Source organism: Corella eumyota, chromosome 2 (assembly GCF_963082875.1).
Source record: "Corella eumyota chromosome 2, kaCorEumy4.1, whole genome shotgun sequence".
NCBI classification, from domain to species: Eukaryota; Metazoa; Chordata; class Ascidiacea; order Phlebobranchia; family Corellidae; genus Corella; species Corella eumyota.
Window position 1 is genome coordinate 18,906,401 of NC_137491.1, and position 14,218 is coordinate 18,920,618.

The 14,218-nt window shown below is 38.1% G+C and overlaps 1 protein-coding gene across 1 annotated transcript in view; it reads left to right on the top strand.

The window, feature by feature from the left end:
- LOC145743851 (titin-like) overlaps positions 1-14,218 on the top strand; it is a 151,569-nt gene that overhangs the window by 78,788 nt on the left and 58,563 nt on the right. Inside the window, exons 110-141 of the mRNA XM_082561907.1 lie at positions 97-321; positions 547-771; positions 853-1,021; positions 1,133-1,317; positions 1,428-1,542; positions 1,712-1,853; positions 1,940-2,106; positions 2,231-2,533; positions 2,639-2,935; positions 3,195-3,346; positions 3,524-3,776; positions 3,895-4,098; positions 4,179-4,378; positions 4,454-4,568; positions 4,673-4,875; positions 4,969-5,273; positions 5,539-5,859; positions 5,973-6,210; positions 6,336-6,659; positions 6,741-6,855; positions 6,967-7,154; positions 7,315-7,429; positions 7,520-7,662; positions 7,786-8,036; positions 8,238-12,004; positions 12,090-12,196; positions 12,274-12,880; positions 12,963-13,089; positions 13,194-13,345; positions 13,448-13,586; positions 13,669-13,805; positions 13,947-14,175. Of these exons, the coding sequence (XP_082418033.1) occupies positions 97-321; positions 547-771; positions 853-1,021; positions 1,133-1,317; positions 1,428-1,542; positions 1,712-1,853; positions 1,940-2,106; positions 2,231-2,533; positions 2,639-2,935; positions 3,195-3,346; positions 3,524-3,776; positions 3,895-4,098; positions 4,179-4,378; positions 4,454-4,568; positions 4,673-4,875; positions 4,969-5,273; positions 5,539-5,859; positions 5,973-6,210; positions 6,336-6,659; positions 6,741-6,855; positions 6,967-7,154; positions 7,315-7,429; positions 7,520-7,662; positions 7,786-8,036; positions 8,238-12,004; positions 12,090-12,196; positions 12,274-12,880; positions 12,963-13,089; positions 13,194-13,345; positions 13,448-13,586; positions 13,669-13,805; positions 13,947-14,175 (10,220 nt within the window). The remainder of the gene's footprint in view (positions 1-96; positions 322-546; positions 772-852; positions 1,022-1,132; positions 1,318-1,427; positions 1,543-1,711; positions 1,854-1,939; positions 2,107-2,230; positions 2,534-2,638; positions 2,936-3,194; positions 3,347-3,523; positions 3,777-3,894; positions 4,099-4,178; positions 4,379-4,453; positions 4,569-4,672; positions 4,876-4,968; positions 5,274-5,538; positions 5,860-5,972; positions 6,211-6,335; positions 6,660-6,740; positions 6,856-6,966; positions 7,155-7,314; positions 7,430-7,519; positions 7,663-7,785; positions 8,037-8,237; positions 12,005-12,089; positions 12,197-12,273; positions 12,881-12,962; positions 13,090-13,193; positions 13,346-13,447; positions 13,587-13,668; positions 13,806-13,946; positions 14,176-14,218) is intronic.

The window sequence follows — 14,218 nt, forward strand, 5'->3', positions numbered from 1 at the left end:
CAATGAAGTTGCAACGTAACAGTTATGTTGCCAATATCAATTCTGCTTGGTTACAGTAAAATTAGGCCTAAAAAAATATTTTTTTTGTAACTTCAGCTAACTTACTCTTGTCGATGTGGCGATAAAGAAATACAAGGGCGTTTAATCGTAACTGAAGCACCACTAAGGTTCGATAAGAAACTTTGGGATCATGACTTTGAAGTTGAAAAGACATGTTTGTTGACTTGCAAGTTGAACAAGGCTTTTATGAATGTGGTTTGGAGTTTTGATTCAAAAGTGATTAAAACTGATCGAAGGCACACAGTGAAAGTTGAAGAACAGGTAATTAAAGTTAATAATATATGATTTACATATAGAATCATTTACCTAAAGTGCTTATTAAGGTAATCAAGTCGTTTTAACACTATTAATTTGGTGTAAACACCATGTTTTTCTGTTCAAGATTAATATCTTATGATTTTAACTTGGATTTTAGTTTGTAAATGTATCTTGTCAACTATTAAATCTTCTTTATATTTATTAACTTAAAATTTTTGTTTCTTTTAGGGAAAACTTCACATCCTTGAGATCTCCGAATTCTCAATGCAAGACAGAGGTCGATACGCAGCCAAATGCAGCGGAACAAAAGTCGAAACTGCCGCAATCATCGACGTTGCCATTCCACCAACGCTCGACGTCGAAAACGATGACGTCACAGCCAATGCCGGTGTTAAAAGTGACGTCACTGTCGCTATAACTGGAATGCCAAGACCAGTGGTCACGTGGTACAAGGTGAGTTGTCACGTGATTTAATTAAAAATCACGTGATGCAATAAATTTTCAATAAAACTTTAAAATTTTTGTTTTTTTTAGGAAAAGGAAGATTCTTTAGTTTTTCTGCCAAGCGAAATGTCGACATCTACCACCAATTCAACCAAGTTATTGTTTAAGAGAGCTAACATACTTGATGCTGGCAGATACAAAGTAGTTGCTAAGAACAAATATGGCGAAGACAACACATTTGTTAACGTTACAGTCATTGGTAAGTTTGCTAAATTTATAAGTTATGGAAAATATAACAAAATATAATTTATTTAAGGTTTACATTTTTTGTTATTGTTAATTTTTTTAGTAATTTTTTTATATTTTTTAGGCAAGCCAGAAGGTCCACAAAATCTCACAGTCACGGAAGTAACAGCCAACAGCGCCACCTTGGTGTGGGAAGAACCGGAAGAAGACGGTGGTTCCCCCATCCACAGCTTTCTCGTGGAAAAACGCGACCTCAAGCGAAAAATGTGGCAAACAGTTTGCGAGGCAGAACAGGATACAGAAATCAAGGTAAAATACTACAAAAATCAAAATTATTTGGACTATCAGTAAATAAAACTTGGATACCTTAATGTAATTAACAATTTCTGGTAAATTATTTATTTTTACTTTGTGTTTAGATCGAGAAATTGATTGAAGGGAATAGTTACATGTTCCGGGTATCTTGTGAAAACAAAGTCGGTCTTTCAGAACCAACTGAGATTGACAATCCAGTACTTGCTAAAGCACAATTCGGTAAATATTAAATGTTTACGATATCATATAAATGTTATAAAGGTGCTTCTAAGTAGTACAATTATAAGTAGGACAATATATCTCTTTAAGTAGTTTGGTAGTGCAATAATATGTTAAGTTTTCTAAGAAACTAATGCCACTTGAATCATTAAAACCGTTTGTATTTTAGTACTTCCCGAATCGCCTCAAAGTTTGGCTGTTTCTGACGTTCGCAAAGATCACGTGACTGTTTCTTGGAAAGCCCCTTCTTTCGACGGGGGATCCCCTATTACGTTGTACGTCGTGGAACTCAGAGACAAGCTGAGAACCACGTAAGTTAAAAATTAAATAAAATTTTAACAACAATTTTAAAAATAAAAATTCTTTGTAATTTTTGAGTAATTTTTTCCGTTTACAGCTGGACCCGTTGCGCTGTTGTGGAAGGAGACGTATTAAAAACTGAGGTTACTGAGCCAGAACTGGTTAGTGGTCGGGAATATTACTTCCGGGTTTGTGCGGAAAATGCTACAGGCATGGGAAAACCGACTCCACCAACTTTACTTATTAAGATTCAAGATCCAATCGGTAATCCAAAAAGTTTAAAATTTAATCTATTTTTTTAGAAAATTTTAAAAGCTACTTTATGGCAATTTTATTCATTAGTTAGCTGTATAAGAATGGTTACAATATTTTTTAATTTAACTTCTAGCGCCAACTAGTCAACCTCTTAAATTGCGATACGACAACGTCACAAAATCAAGCATCGAACTAACCTGGGAAGCTCCATTGCAAGACGGTGGTTCCCCTATTATCGACTACGTCATCGAACAAAACGACCAATCAGATTCAAGCGGGCTGTGGGTCGCCAGCACAAGAAGTGAAGCATTAAAATGTGTTGTTGATGGCTTGGAGAGCGCTCATGTTTACTCTTTTAGAGTAAAATGTTGCAACTTGGCAGGAGAAAGCTTGCCCTCCGATGCAACTCCGTATATTGTTGCTAAAGACGAAACTAGTAAGTGTCTTTATTATACATAATAATGTAACACCTACTATAAAACTTAAAGAAAACTATAAATAATTAACTTAATGATTAAAAATTTATTTTTTATCTTTTAAGAAATCCCATCTTATGACGTCACTGATGACAAAAAGGAGATCGTTGTCATTGAGCCGGAACCAATCCGAGTCCGAGTCCCAATTTCGGGACTTCCGGTGCCTTCGGTCACCTGGATTCGAACCCGAGACGAAACCGTTTTAAGCAACGGTGATGATCGCGCTAAGATCGAAAGCGGAGCAACTTTCAGTAACTTTACTTTGTTGCCTAGCAACAGAGCTGAGGATTTAGGAGTTTATAAGTTGGTTTTGCAGAATGAACAAGGCACTACGGAGTGTGATTTTAAGTTTGTTGTATACAGTAAGTGTTTACGATTATTAAAGTTTAGTTTTAAAATTAATCTAAGCAGTAACCAGTTCTGTTTTCCAGGTTTTCTTTTTACAGGATTTTTTTTATATTTTTATCAAACTTTACTCATATTATCCACATTTCTCAACATCATTTCATTACTTTGTTAACATTTTTAAACTTTACTTTATACTTCTTATTTGACTCTAGCTTTAATTCTTGTCATTTTTTCTCCTTTCTTTCATTCATCTTTTCTTTTAACCTTAACAAGGTAAACCAGGTGTTGTCCGAGATCTTAAAGTTTCCGAGATTTCGTCGACAAGTTGTTATGTCCACTGGGAAGTACCAGAGGACAACGGAGGAGCTGAGATTATTACTTACATCGTGGAAAGAAACGAAATCGGACGAAAGGCGTGGATGAAGGTAGAATATAAGATTATTTTAAATAAAAGCAATCAAATTGGCTCGATAACACTAATAATAACCTTTTTAAAACAGGTTTTGGCACTAAGTAATTTTAACTCAATATTAATACAGCTTTACCTTTTTTTTATTGGTGAGTTTTTTAATAAATAAATTTGACTTGCACTTTTATTACAGATGGCTGATTCCACTAGCGCTGAAGAATGCAGCGTTGTTGACCTTAAGAAAGGATGTAGTTACCAGTTTAGAGTACGGGCACAAAACAGACATGGCAAAGGAGCCTACGTTGAACTTGGTGAACCAATTGTCGCTTTGGACCCACCTACCGTACCACAACCACCAAGAAATCTTGATTTTTCGAATGTGAAGCGAGACTCTGTGTGCATTAGTTGGGCGATGCCTGAATCAGATGGCGGTGCTGCTATTACTGGTAAAAATTTATGCTAATACATTAACCTATTTGTTAAATTGTAGTGCAAAAATTGCCAATTTATTATAATGCTATGAACAATAATATTTATATTTAAAATACCTATTTTTTCCTTAAGGTTACATCATTGAAAAACGACCTGAAGCAGAAGAGCATGCTCGCTTTGTGGCTGATAACGTTACACCACATAAGGAGCTAAGATACACAGTTCGTCACCTTCCTACTGACACCAAGTGGTGCTTTAGAGTCAAGGCTGTTAACCACTTGGGTCCGGGTGAGCCATGCGAACCAACGGAACCAATCTTGATTGAATCAGACGAAGGTATGCTACAACAGAATTATTTTAAAGACTTTAAAATTTAATAATATGGAATATTTTAATTAAATTTAAAATTTTTTTAGCTGCTCCAACTGTTGTACTCGGCAATGACGTCATAAACGGTGTTTCAGTAAAAGCCGGTGCTATGATCGAAATTCCTGCCACCGTTGCCGGGAAACCGTTTCCAACCGCTAGGTGGACTCGAGGTGACGTCATCTTATTTCCGGATCAACGAACAACCATTGATCTAGTCGAGAACGTTTCAACTCTTCGAGTTTTAATGGTAAGAAAAATTGCCATATTTTAAAACTTAAACAATTTTAAGCTTTTTGGATTTAAATTGTGTTGATTTTTTCAGGCAAAACGCGAGGATGCTGGTGATTACACTGTGTTTGCACAAAACCAGCATGGAAAAGCATCGATTAATTGCTCGGTAAAAATTATGGATAGACCTGGAAAACCGGTCTCAGTTGGTAAGTATAACGAACATTCTTTTTAATTATTTGTCCTGTTATACTAAGGCAGCAATTTGTTTGGTTGCTTTATACATTATTATTATTATTAATTTACAATTTAGACGTCGAAGACATTACAAAGAACTCCTGTATTGTGACGTGGTGCCCACCAAAGGACGATGGTGGTACTGGTATAATTCGATACATTGTTGAACAACGCGAAACGACGCGAAGTGTTTGGACAAAGCTGACTGGAACTGTTAAACCCGATGCTATGAAATATCAAGTTAAAAAGTTAATCGAAGGAAAAGAATACGAATTTCAGGTTGGCCTTTAAACTAACAAGTTACAATGTTTGTAAGGTTTTTATTGTTAAAATATATGCGTTTATACACTAATGTTATTTTGTTATTACTAGGTTACTGCTGAAAACCAAATTGGTACTGGCGAGCCCCAAACCAGTTGCAAAATCGTGGCAAAATACCCATTCACTACACCAGACGCTCCAAACGCCCCCGAGGTTCATGACGTTATCTGTGACGCAATGACAGTGACGTGGAAAGAGCCGAAATCCAACGGAGGTGGAGCAATTTCGGGATATTATCTTGAAATGGCTTCCAAGGGAAGTAACAGCTGGGTGAAAATTAACAAGAAACCAATGGACGCAAATGTTCATTCTTATAGAGTTACAGACCTGGCTAAGGATAGGAATTACGTTTTCAGGCAAGTTTAATCTTAATTGGGTTTTAGACATTCAAAATACTTAAATTTTTACATTTAAATTACCTTTTTTTACATTTAAAATACTCAATTTTTAACATTTCAAATACTTTTTTTTGCATTTAAAATACTACTTTTTTACATTAAAAATACTTTTTTACACTTAAAATACTGTCTTTTAACACATGAAATACCTATTGGGTAAATATACTTTAATTAAGTTGGCCTCTGCGGTTATATGTAACACGAAAAATTTGTTATTTTGCAGAGTAATTACTGAGAACTTAGCTGGATGCAGTGAAGCCAGTGAAGCAAGCGAAGGTCACGTGGCTAGAGATCCAGTTAAACCAACGAGCAAACCTGGGAAACCAAACGTCATGGAAATCACAAAAAGCACATGTCGCTTGCGCTGGAGGACTCCAGAATGCGACGGAGGAAGCAAAGTGACGCACTACATTATCCAGCTAAGGAAGAGGGACGCAGGAAAAGAGGACTGGACAGAAGACTTTGTCTCCTGGGAGCTCAATGTTCCGGATGTTGAGCACGTGGTCATAGATTTAGTGCCAAACGCTTACGAATATTCTTTCAGGTAAAGTTACGGTTTATAGTAATTTAAAACGTTAACAAATTAATACACATTGTGGGTGAACTATCGTGAGCCTAATATACTATATATATTAACACAAGTTATATTCTTGACAGAGTTATTGCTGTTAACAAAGCCGGCAACTCAGAACCTGGCGATGCATCTGAAACCGTTCTATGTAAGCCAGTTCTTAAGCCTCCCGGAGCTCCTATTGGACTTAAATCAGCTGGTACAAGCAAGGGAAGTATTACCTTACAATGGGTTAAACCCGAAAATAATGGAGGCAGTAAAATACTTGGATATGTTCTGGAGAAGCGAGAGTTAAGAAGAAATGCTTGGCAACCAATTTCAACGGTAATATTAAGCTTTTGTAGATATTAAACTAAATTAAGTACACTTGCTGTTAATTGAAGTATAATAATAAACCTTTAAAAATGTTAAATATTCAGGAAAAATTTTAAATTTTGTTTCTTGTTTAGGATTTGACCTCTGAAGGTTACACCGTTACTGAGTTGAAGGAAGGTGGTTCGTACGAGTTCCGAGTTCAAGCTTTCACTGAAGTTGGCTCAAGCGGCTGGACTCAATCCGAACCTATTGCTGCCATCTCAATGTTCAAAGTCCCCGACGCCCCTCGCTCGCTTAAGATCGATGACGTCACTCGCAGTGACGTCACTTTGACATGGAGGGAGCCGGTGTTTGATGGCGGGGTGCCGATTAGTTGTTACGTCATAGAGAAACGTGAGAAGTTACTCCAAAAATGGACTAAAGTGGGCAAAGTTGAAGGAAATCTAACGACATTCAAGGTAAACACTTTAAATATAAAAAATCAATTTTTAAATATAAGTTAAAGTTGTTACCCATTTCTTTATACATCTTGTTTTTAGGTTACCGAAGTTGTAGAGAACACGGAATGTCAATTCCGAGTTTTGGCAGAAAACGAGGCAGGACTTGGTAATCCTAGCGAGCCGACTGAGATTGTATTCGTTAGAGATCCTATTCGTAAGTTTAAACCTCTTTACATTTTAATACAAAGATTTTTTTATTTTTTAACAGATTTTACAATATCTGCCAATGCTGATATGGTTACAATTTATTTCTGACTTTATACAGGGCCACCAACTTCACCTTCTAATCTTCGCCTAACCAAATGCGGGTCAACTCAAGCCAACTTTGCATGGAACACACCAGAATCTAATGGTGGGTCGGAGATCAGTGGATATTATATTGAACGTTGCTTGGAAGGTGGAAGTGATTGGACGAGATGTAATGCTACACCGTTTACTAAGCCAGAAGGACAGGTTTGAAATTACCACAAATTTATTTAAAATTCCTTAAAATTTATTCTATGAAGAGTCTATAAAGTGCCTTAAAATTTTTTCAAAAGTTGTTATTTTTCTGTACTTTAAAATTCCACTACTAACTGTGGCCTTTACCAACAAAAAATTACTTTCTGTTTAGGTGACTGGGTTACGGGAAGAACGAGGTTATATTTTCCGAGTATTTGCAATGAACGAAGCAGGAACAAGCGAGTCAAGTCAAGTTACTGACACCATTATTGCTAAAGAACCTGACCGTAAGTTATAACCAATATATTACAATAATTTTGGCTTACAATAACCCTAGATATGACATTTAAAATTAAAACGCTTACCTTTTTTATTAGGGGCTCCAACTATGTCTATGATTACTGGTGACGTCACATTAGTGGCTGGAGAAAAACTTCGACTCCGGGTTCCGGTCTCCGGTTATCCAGTCCCGGTTGTGACCTGGACTCGTGACGATTTGCCACTAAAAGATTACGTCAAGGTATGTATTGCCAAGTTATGTTTATTTCTGCTAAAAATATTCAGAAAACTTTTTTAACACCAGTTAAATAAAGAATATGTTTTATTTGGGTAAAGATATTAAAAATTTACTTTTTAATTTTAGTTATCGATGGACGATGGCAACTCTATTGTATTTATCCCTGCTTCAACTCGTGAAGACGGTGGTCGTTACACACTTACATTAGAAAACAAAGTCGAAACCATATCTGGCTGGTGTCACGTGACTGTGCTTGACCAACCAGGGCAGCCCATGGATTTGATGACAAAGAACGTTACAAGTACAACTTGTGAGCTTGCTTGGGTTGAACCACAAGACGATGGAGGCGCTGAAGTATTGTTTTATTCCGTAGAAAGGTAATTTATAGGTTAAAATGATTTTTAATATTGGCCTTTATGTATTAATTCACTTATATAAACTGTTACACATTAGCTACCTTAAATATAACTGGGCCTATCTGCTTTGCATTACTTGATAATTTATGTTGAATACTTATCTAGTTAATTTATTATTAATTTTATGTTAAAATATTTAAAATATATCATTACTTTGTACAGACGTGAAGCTGGCCGCCGCACTTGGACTTCTGTTGCTACTGAAATTAAAGAAACAAACTACACAGTCACCGGTTTACTTAACCACAACGAATACAACTTCCGCGTTACAGCTCACAACAAAGTTGGTGCTGGTAAACCAACTGAATTAGCTGGTGACGTCATGGCAGTGGACCCACTCTCGGCCCCACATGCCCCAGAGGATTTAACAACTAGTGACGTCAGAGCTAAGTCGATTATTCTCACCTGGAAGAAACCGACTTGCGATGGAGGTTGCCCGATATCCGGCTACGTTGTTGATATGAAAGCCAAAGACTCAGATAAATGGGTTGAGGTGATAAGAGATCATTCTACAACTTCTGTAACTGTTCTTGGCCAAACTAAAGGCAAAGAATATTACTACAGAGTAGGTGCTGTGAACAGAATAGGTGTTGGTGAAAAGGTTGAAACGAAGGAACCAATAATAGCGGCGGATCCTTTAGCCGCGCCAGTCATTGAAGTATCGGATATGTTACGTAAAGGTTTAGAGGCTAGAGCTGGCAAAGAGTTGGCAATTGAAGCTTTGTTTTCTGGTGTGCCGACTCCTGTAATATCATGGGTACAACAAGATGAAAAAGAAAAGGTTGTAAGTGAAACTAAAGATCGAGAAATGATGCTGAAAACTACTGAAACCAACACCAAACTTGTCATTGCCGAATCAAAGCGATCTGACAAGGGGAATTACACAATCACTGCTGAGAACGATCAGGGCAAAGACAGTGTTACAGTTATCGTTAACGTTCTTGATGTACCAGGGCTTTGCAAAGGACCGTGGTCGTTTGAAGATGGCACCAACGAGGCTGTGACTTTAAGATGGAAAATTCCAGGCGACGATGGCGGTTCTGATCTTTTTAACTACGTGTTAGAAATGAAAGAATCGAACAAGAAAATGTGGAATACGATCTCAACTACAGTTCAATCTACCAAGCTTCGCGCCAACAAATTGGTCGAAGGCAAAGAATACGTTTTCCGTGTTGCAGCTGAAAATAAGATGGGCCGAGGTCCTTGGCTTGAAGCTGCACCATATGTTGCAAAACTTCCATTCGACCCACCCGCAGCACCCGCCAAACCCACCTTTGGTGAGGTCACAAAGACATCTATGACCGTTCAATGGAATGAGCCACATGACGGTGGTAGCTCTATTATTGGTTACTGGCTGGAAAAGAAGGACAGCAAGGCTTCGAGATGGACTCGGGCTTCTAGAGAAATCATCCGAGCCACAGAGTTTGTCGTGACGTCAGGATTAAACGAGGGCGCCACCTACCAGTTTCGAGTTTGTGCTGAAAACGAAGCGGGCGCAAGTAAATTCAGCCCTGCAAGCGACTACAAGGTTTGTGAAGATTTGGTTTTGGCGCCATCTGTTGTTCGAAAGCCAAGAGTAGAAGATACGACCAAGACTTCGATCACGCTTGCCTGGGATTTACCTGAAAACAACGGAGGTGACGTCAACTTAAAATACATTGTCGATCAACGTTTATCTGATGGCTCTTGGAGTCGCTGTAACGATAAAGAACTAGCAGCCCCTCGATTCACTGTGGAGAATCTTCAAGATGGATTTCTGTATTCTTTCCGTATCACTGCAACCAACCGTGGTGGTGAAAGCAAACCAGTTATTATGAAAGAAGTAGCTGCTCGTGACATCATGGAATCACCTAAAGTTGAACTTGATGCAAGCGTCGTCGATGGTATTACAGTTGTCGCCGGAAAAACCTTTGTAATTCCCGCTAAGGTAACTGGCCGACCGTACCCTGAAATTACCTGGACGAAAAATGCCGAGGACGTTACTAGCTCTGTAGTTGTTGAAAAGGTTTCTGATAATTATATTACAGGAACAGTAAAGTCATGCAAGCGATCTGACTGGGGTGAATACAAGCTTATTGCCAAGAACACCAGTGGATCAAAGAGTGCAGTTTGCCTCGTAAAAGTACATGATGTACCTGGCACAATCAAGGACCTTAAAACAGGAGCAATCAGCCGTAATTCTATCACTTTAAAATGGTACGCGCCCTCCGACAACGGTGGTTGTCCCATCAAGAAATATCATCTGGAGAAACGCGATATGTCAATGCGGGCTTGGCTAAGTGTTGGAAGCACTGATAGGTTTACTATGGATGTAACAAGCGTTATTGAGAAAAGTACTTACTCGTTTAGAATCTGTGCTGAGAATGATATGGGTAAAGGTCCGTTTACTGAATCTATCCCTGTTCTCTGTCACGAACCTTTGGTAGTGCCAGGCCGACCGGAATGTGTTCGAATCGAGGATAAAAAAGATACTGAGTTGAATCTTAGATGGTCCGCACCTAGATCTGATGGCGGAAGCAAAATTAATGGATATATTGTAGAGAAGAAGTTGGAAGAGGAAGAAAACTGGGTTTCATGCAGCAAGAAGCTTATTGTTGACACTAAATTTTTAGTACAAGAACTTGAGACAGGCAAGAAGTATTTGTTACGAATTAAAGCTGTAAACAACGTCGGTGAAAGCGAGCCTGTGGTTACACAACTTACTGAAGCTAAAGAACCTGAAATGGAGCCTGAAGTTAGCCTTGTTGTTGGTGTGAAGAACATGTTAAACGCACGAGCTGGTGAGGCTATAAATCTACCTGCTACAATTCTTGGCGTTCCAACACCGGCAGTTGCATGGAAAAGAGACGATTCAGAAGCAGAGCTGGTTGATACTGATGATATGAAGATTGTCAATAAAGATAAACTGTCAACTGTTACTATTCCTGTTTGTACTCGATTACACGACGGTCGCTATGCAGTAACAGCTACTAATTCACTTGGTAGCAAGACTGTACGTTGTACGGTGACGGTCGAAGATGTACCTTCTGCACCCCGTAACTTTAAACCAAGTAAAGTAACATCAGAAAGCTTGCTGCTTACATGGAACGTAATGGAGGATAATGGCGGGGCTGATTTAATGAACTACGTTATCGAGAAACGAGAAGGAACCAATAAGAACTGGACTGTGTTAAGTAGCACTGTGGTGGATACAAAATACCGAGCAACAAAACTTGTTGAAAAAACTGAGTACCAGTTCCGCGTTGCAGCTGAAAATAAGCACGGCGTTGGTAAATATGCTGAGACTGAAACAATCATTGCAAAGAACCCATACGATGTACCAGGGCCACCATTTAAACCTACTTTATCGGAGATTAATACCTCAAGTATGCTGGTGTCGTGGCGTGCACCTTCCAACGATGGAGGAGCCGCTATACAAGGATACTGGCTTGAAATGAAGGACAGTGACTCAACCAGATGGAAGAAAGTTAACCGATCACCAGTAACTACTTGTACTTACCGTGCTTTGCAACTAAAAGAAAGCGTCGGATACAAATACCGCATTAGTGCTGTTAACAAGGCCGGCGTCGGACCTTGGGGCGAGGAGTGTGATTTTGCCGTCGCTGAAGACCCAATTTTCCCGCCATCACCTTTAGCTACGCCCGAGGTTTCGGACACGACAAAAGACAGTGTGTCGTTGCAGTGGAAAGCGCCAAAAGACATCGGCGGAAGTGAAATACTCGGTTATATTCTAGAATGCATGGACGAGGTTACTTGCGAGTGGAAAACTCACAAAATCGATGACAAAGATCTTCTTTCAGCAACCGAATGCGTTGTAGGAGACTTACAGAAGGGTATGAAATACAAATTCCGAGTTGGTGCTGTCAACCGAGCTGGTACTAGCGAACCTTCTTCACCAACTGCGTTTATTGAAGCTAAAGATCAAATTGGTAAGTTTTGTTTACTAATATTTTATCAACAATTAGTTAAATTTAGACTGTAAAATTTAATTTTAAAACTATTGTCTTTGTTTAGTCGCTCCGGTAATTACCCTGGATGTTGGTATCCAAAATTCGCTTGAGGTCCTTGCAGGTTCTAAAATCAAGTTGTTAGCAAAAATTAAAGCAAGACCAGTTCCCGAGGTAACTATGACAACAAGTTTGTTACTAAATTTACAATAAAATCAATTTTTATATTTTAAAATTTTATTTATTTTTAGACTAAGTGGGAGAAAGACAACAAACTTCCACTTCCCAGCACAGCAGTTGTAACCACAACTGACACACAGTCAGAGGTCACTATTTTAGATTGCAGCCGTGACGACAGCGGCCGTTACGTCATAGTCTGCAAGAACGCTGGCGGTACACGCACTGCATCGTGCAAGGTTTTAGTTAAAGATACACCAGGACCACCTGAACATCTTACAGTATCAAACGTCACCAAGCGAGCAGCTAAACTTGCTTGGAAGCCGCCAACTAACAACGGAGGATCCAAAATTCAAACTTACATCATCGAAAAGCGTCGAAGTGATGGCATAGGCTGGGTTCGTGTCGAATCATCGGTTTCAGCAACGCAATTCAACGTTCTTGATTTATTGGAAGGATTCCAGTATTTCTTTAGAGTCTGTGCTGTTAACTCAATGGGCCAAGGCGTGTTTGCTGAGACATTAGAGTCAGTGTTAGCCCGTGATCCGGTCTCGGTTTCTGACCCTCCAACACACTTAAGGGTTACCGGTGTGACCGGTGATAGTGTTACACTTAAATGGAATGTGCCATCTTTCTTAGGCAACTTACCTATTCAAACATTCGTGGTTGAACGACTAATGCGTAAGTATTAAACTATTTAAAATTGATGTAGTTATTTTAACTTACAAAACCTCACAATTTACATAAAATTTCTATTTTTTAGGGGATGATGTTGTTCTGCAAAAACAACCTTCAACAGATAAGGGACATCTTGAAGTAATTCCTGAAGCTGACGAACAACAAGTAGTAGCCACAAGAAGGATATCAAAGCTTGGAGAAAGTTGGACACGGTAAATATAAAATAGTTTATCAACTTGAAATCTTTCAAACTGGCTAAACTATATTTTAAGTGTTTTTTTATATAACTTTCTAACATCTTAATTTTTTATTACAGTTGCAATGCCGATAATGTAACCGATAGCACATACACCGTCACTGGATTGAAATGCGACGATAAATACACTTTCCGTGTTGCTATTCTTAACGAAATTGGGCTTAGTCGTCATTCCAACATTGCTGGGCCAGTATTATGCAAAGAAAACTTACGTAAGTATTACTTAATACTAATACATAAGCTCTTTAATTTAAATATAAAATTATAATTTAGCAGGCATTGCATTTAAAATAATACTTTTTGTATTTTTTTAGTTTACCCATCAATTGAAACAATTGAGTTTAAAGAATTGGAGGTCGGTTCAATCATTGACTTGTACGCTAAAGTTAGTGGAAGGCCACAACCTGAAATCAGTTGGGAGTTGGAAGAAAAGGAAATCAAGCCATCTGAAAGGTAAGCGTTTATTATCACCCATTTTTAACGTGTTTTTTATATTGTTAATATTGGCATGCACTTAATTTATTTATGTTTTTAGGTTGACAATTGAAACGACTGAAGCGACATCAAACTTAATCATTCAGAAAAGTGTTCGACAAGACACCGGAGTTTACCGAATTATTGCTAAAAACGCAGCTGGCACAGCATCGAAAAATATTAATGTCAACATTCTAGGTAAGTCCAATAAAATATTTAAACTTTTTAATTTAAAAAGTGTTTTTTAATAAAAGGATAATTGGTGTAGACCAAGTTTTGTACAAATAAATTTGTTATATTTTTTGAAGTTATAAACTTAAAAATTAAAATCTTTTATAGGCAAGCCTACTGCTCCACGAACACCGTTTACATACAGTTCAGTCACAGAATCAGAGATCACAGTTTCGTGGGTTGCTCCTTTAGATGATGGTGGAAGCAGGATCAGTAGTTATGTTGTTGAACGAAGAGAAGAGGATAGAGATTACTGGCATACTGTAGCTGACTCAAGAGACTTAAGTACAACTGCTACTGGCTTAAAGAAAGGAAAATCTTACATGTTTCGAATAAGGTAGGTTAGAAGTATTGGTTTAATTAACCTTGTTGGTAAATAA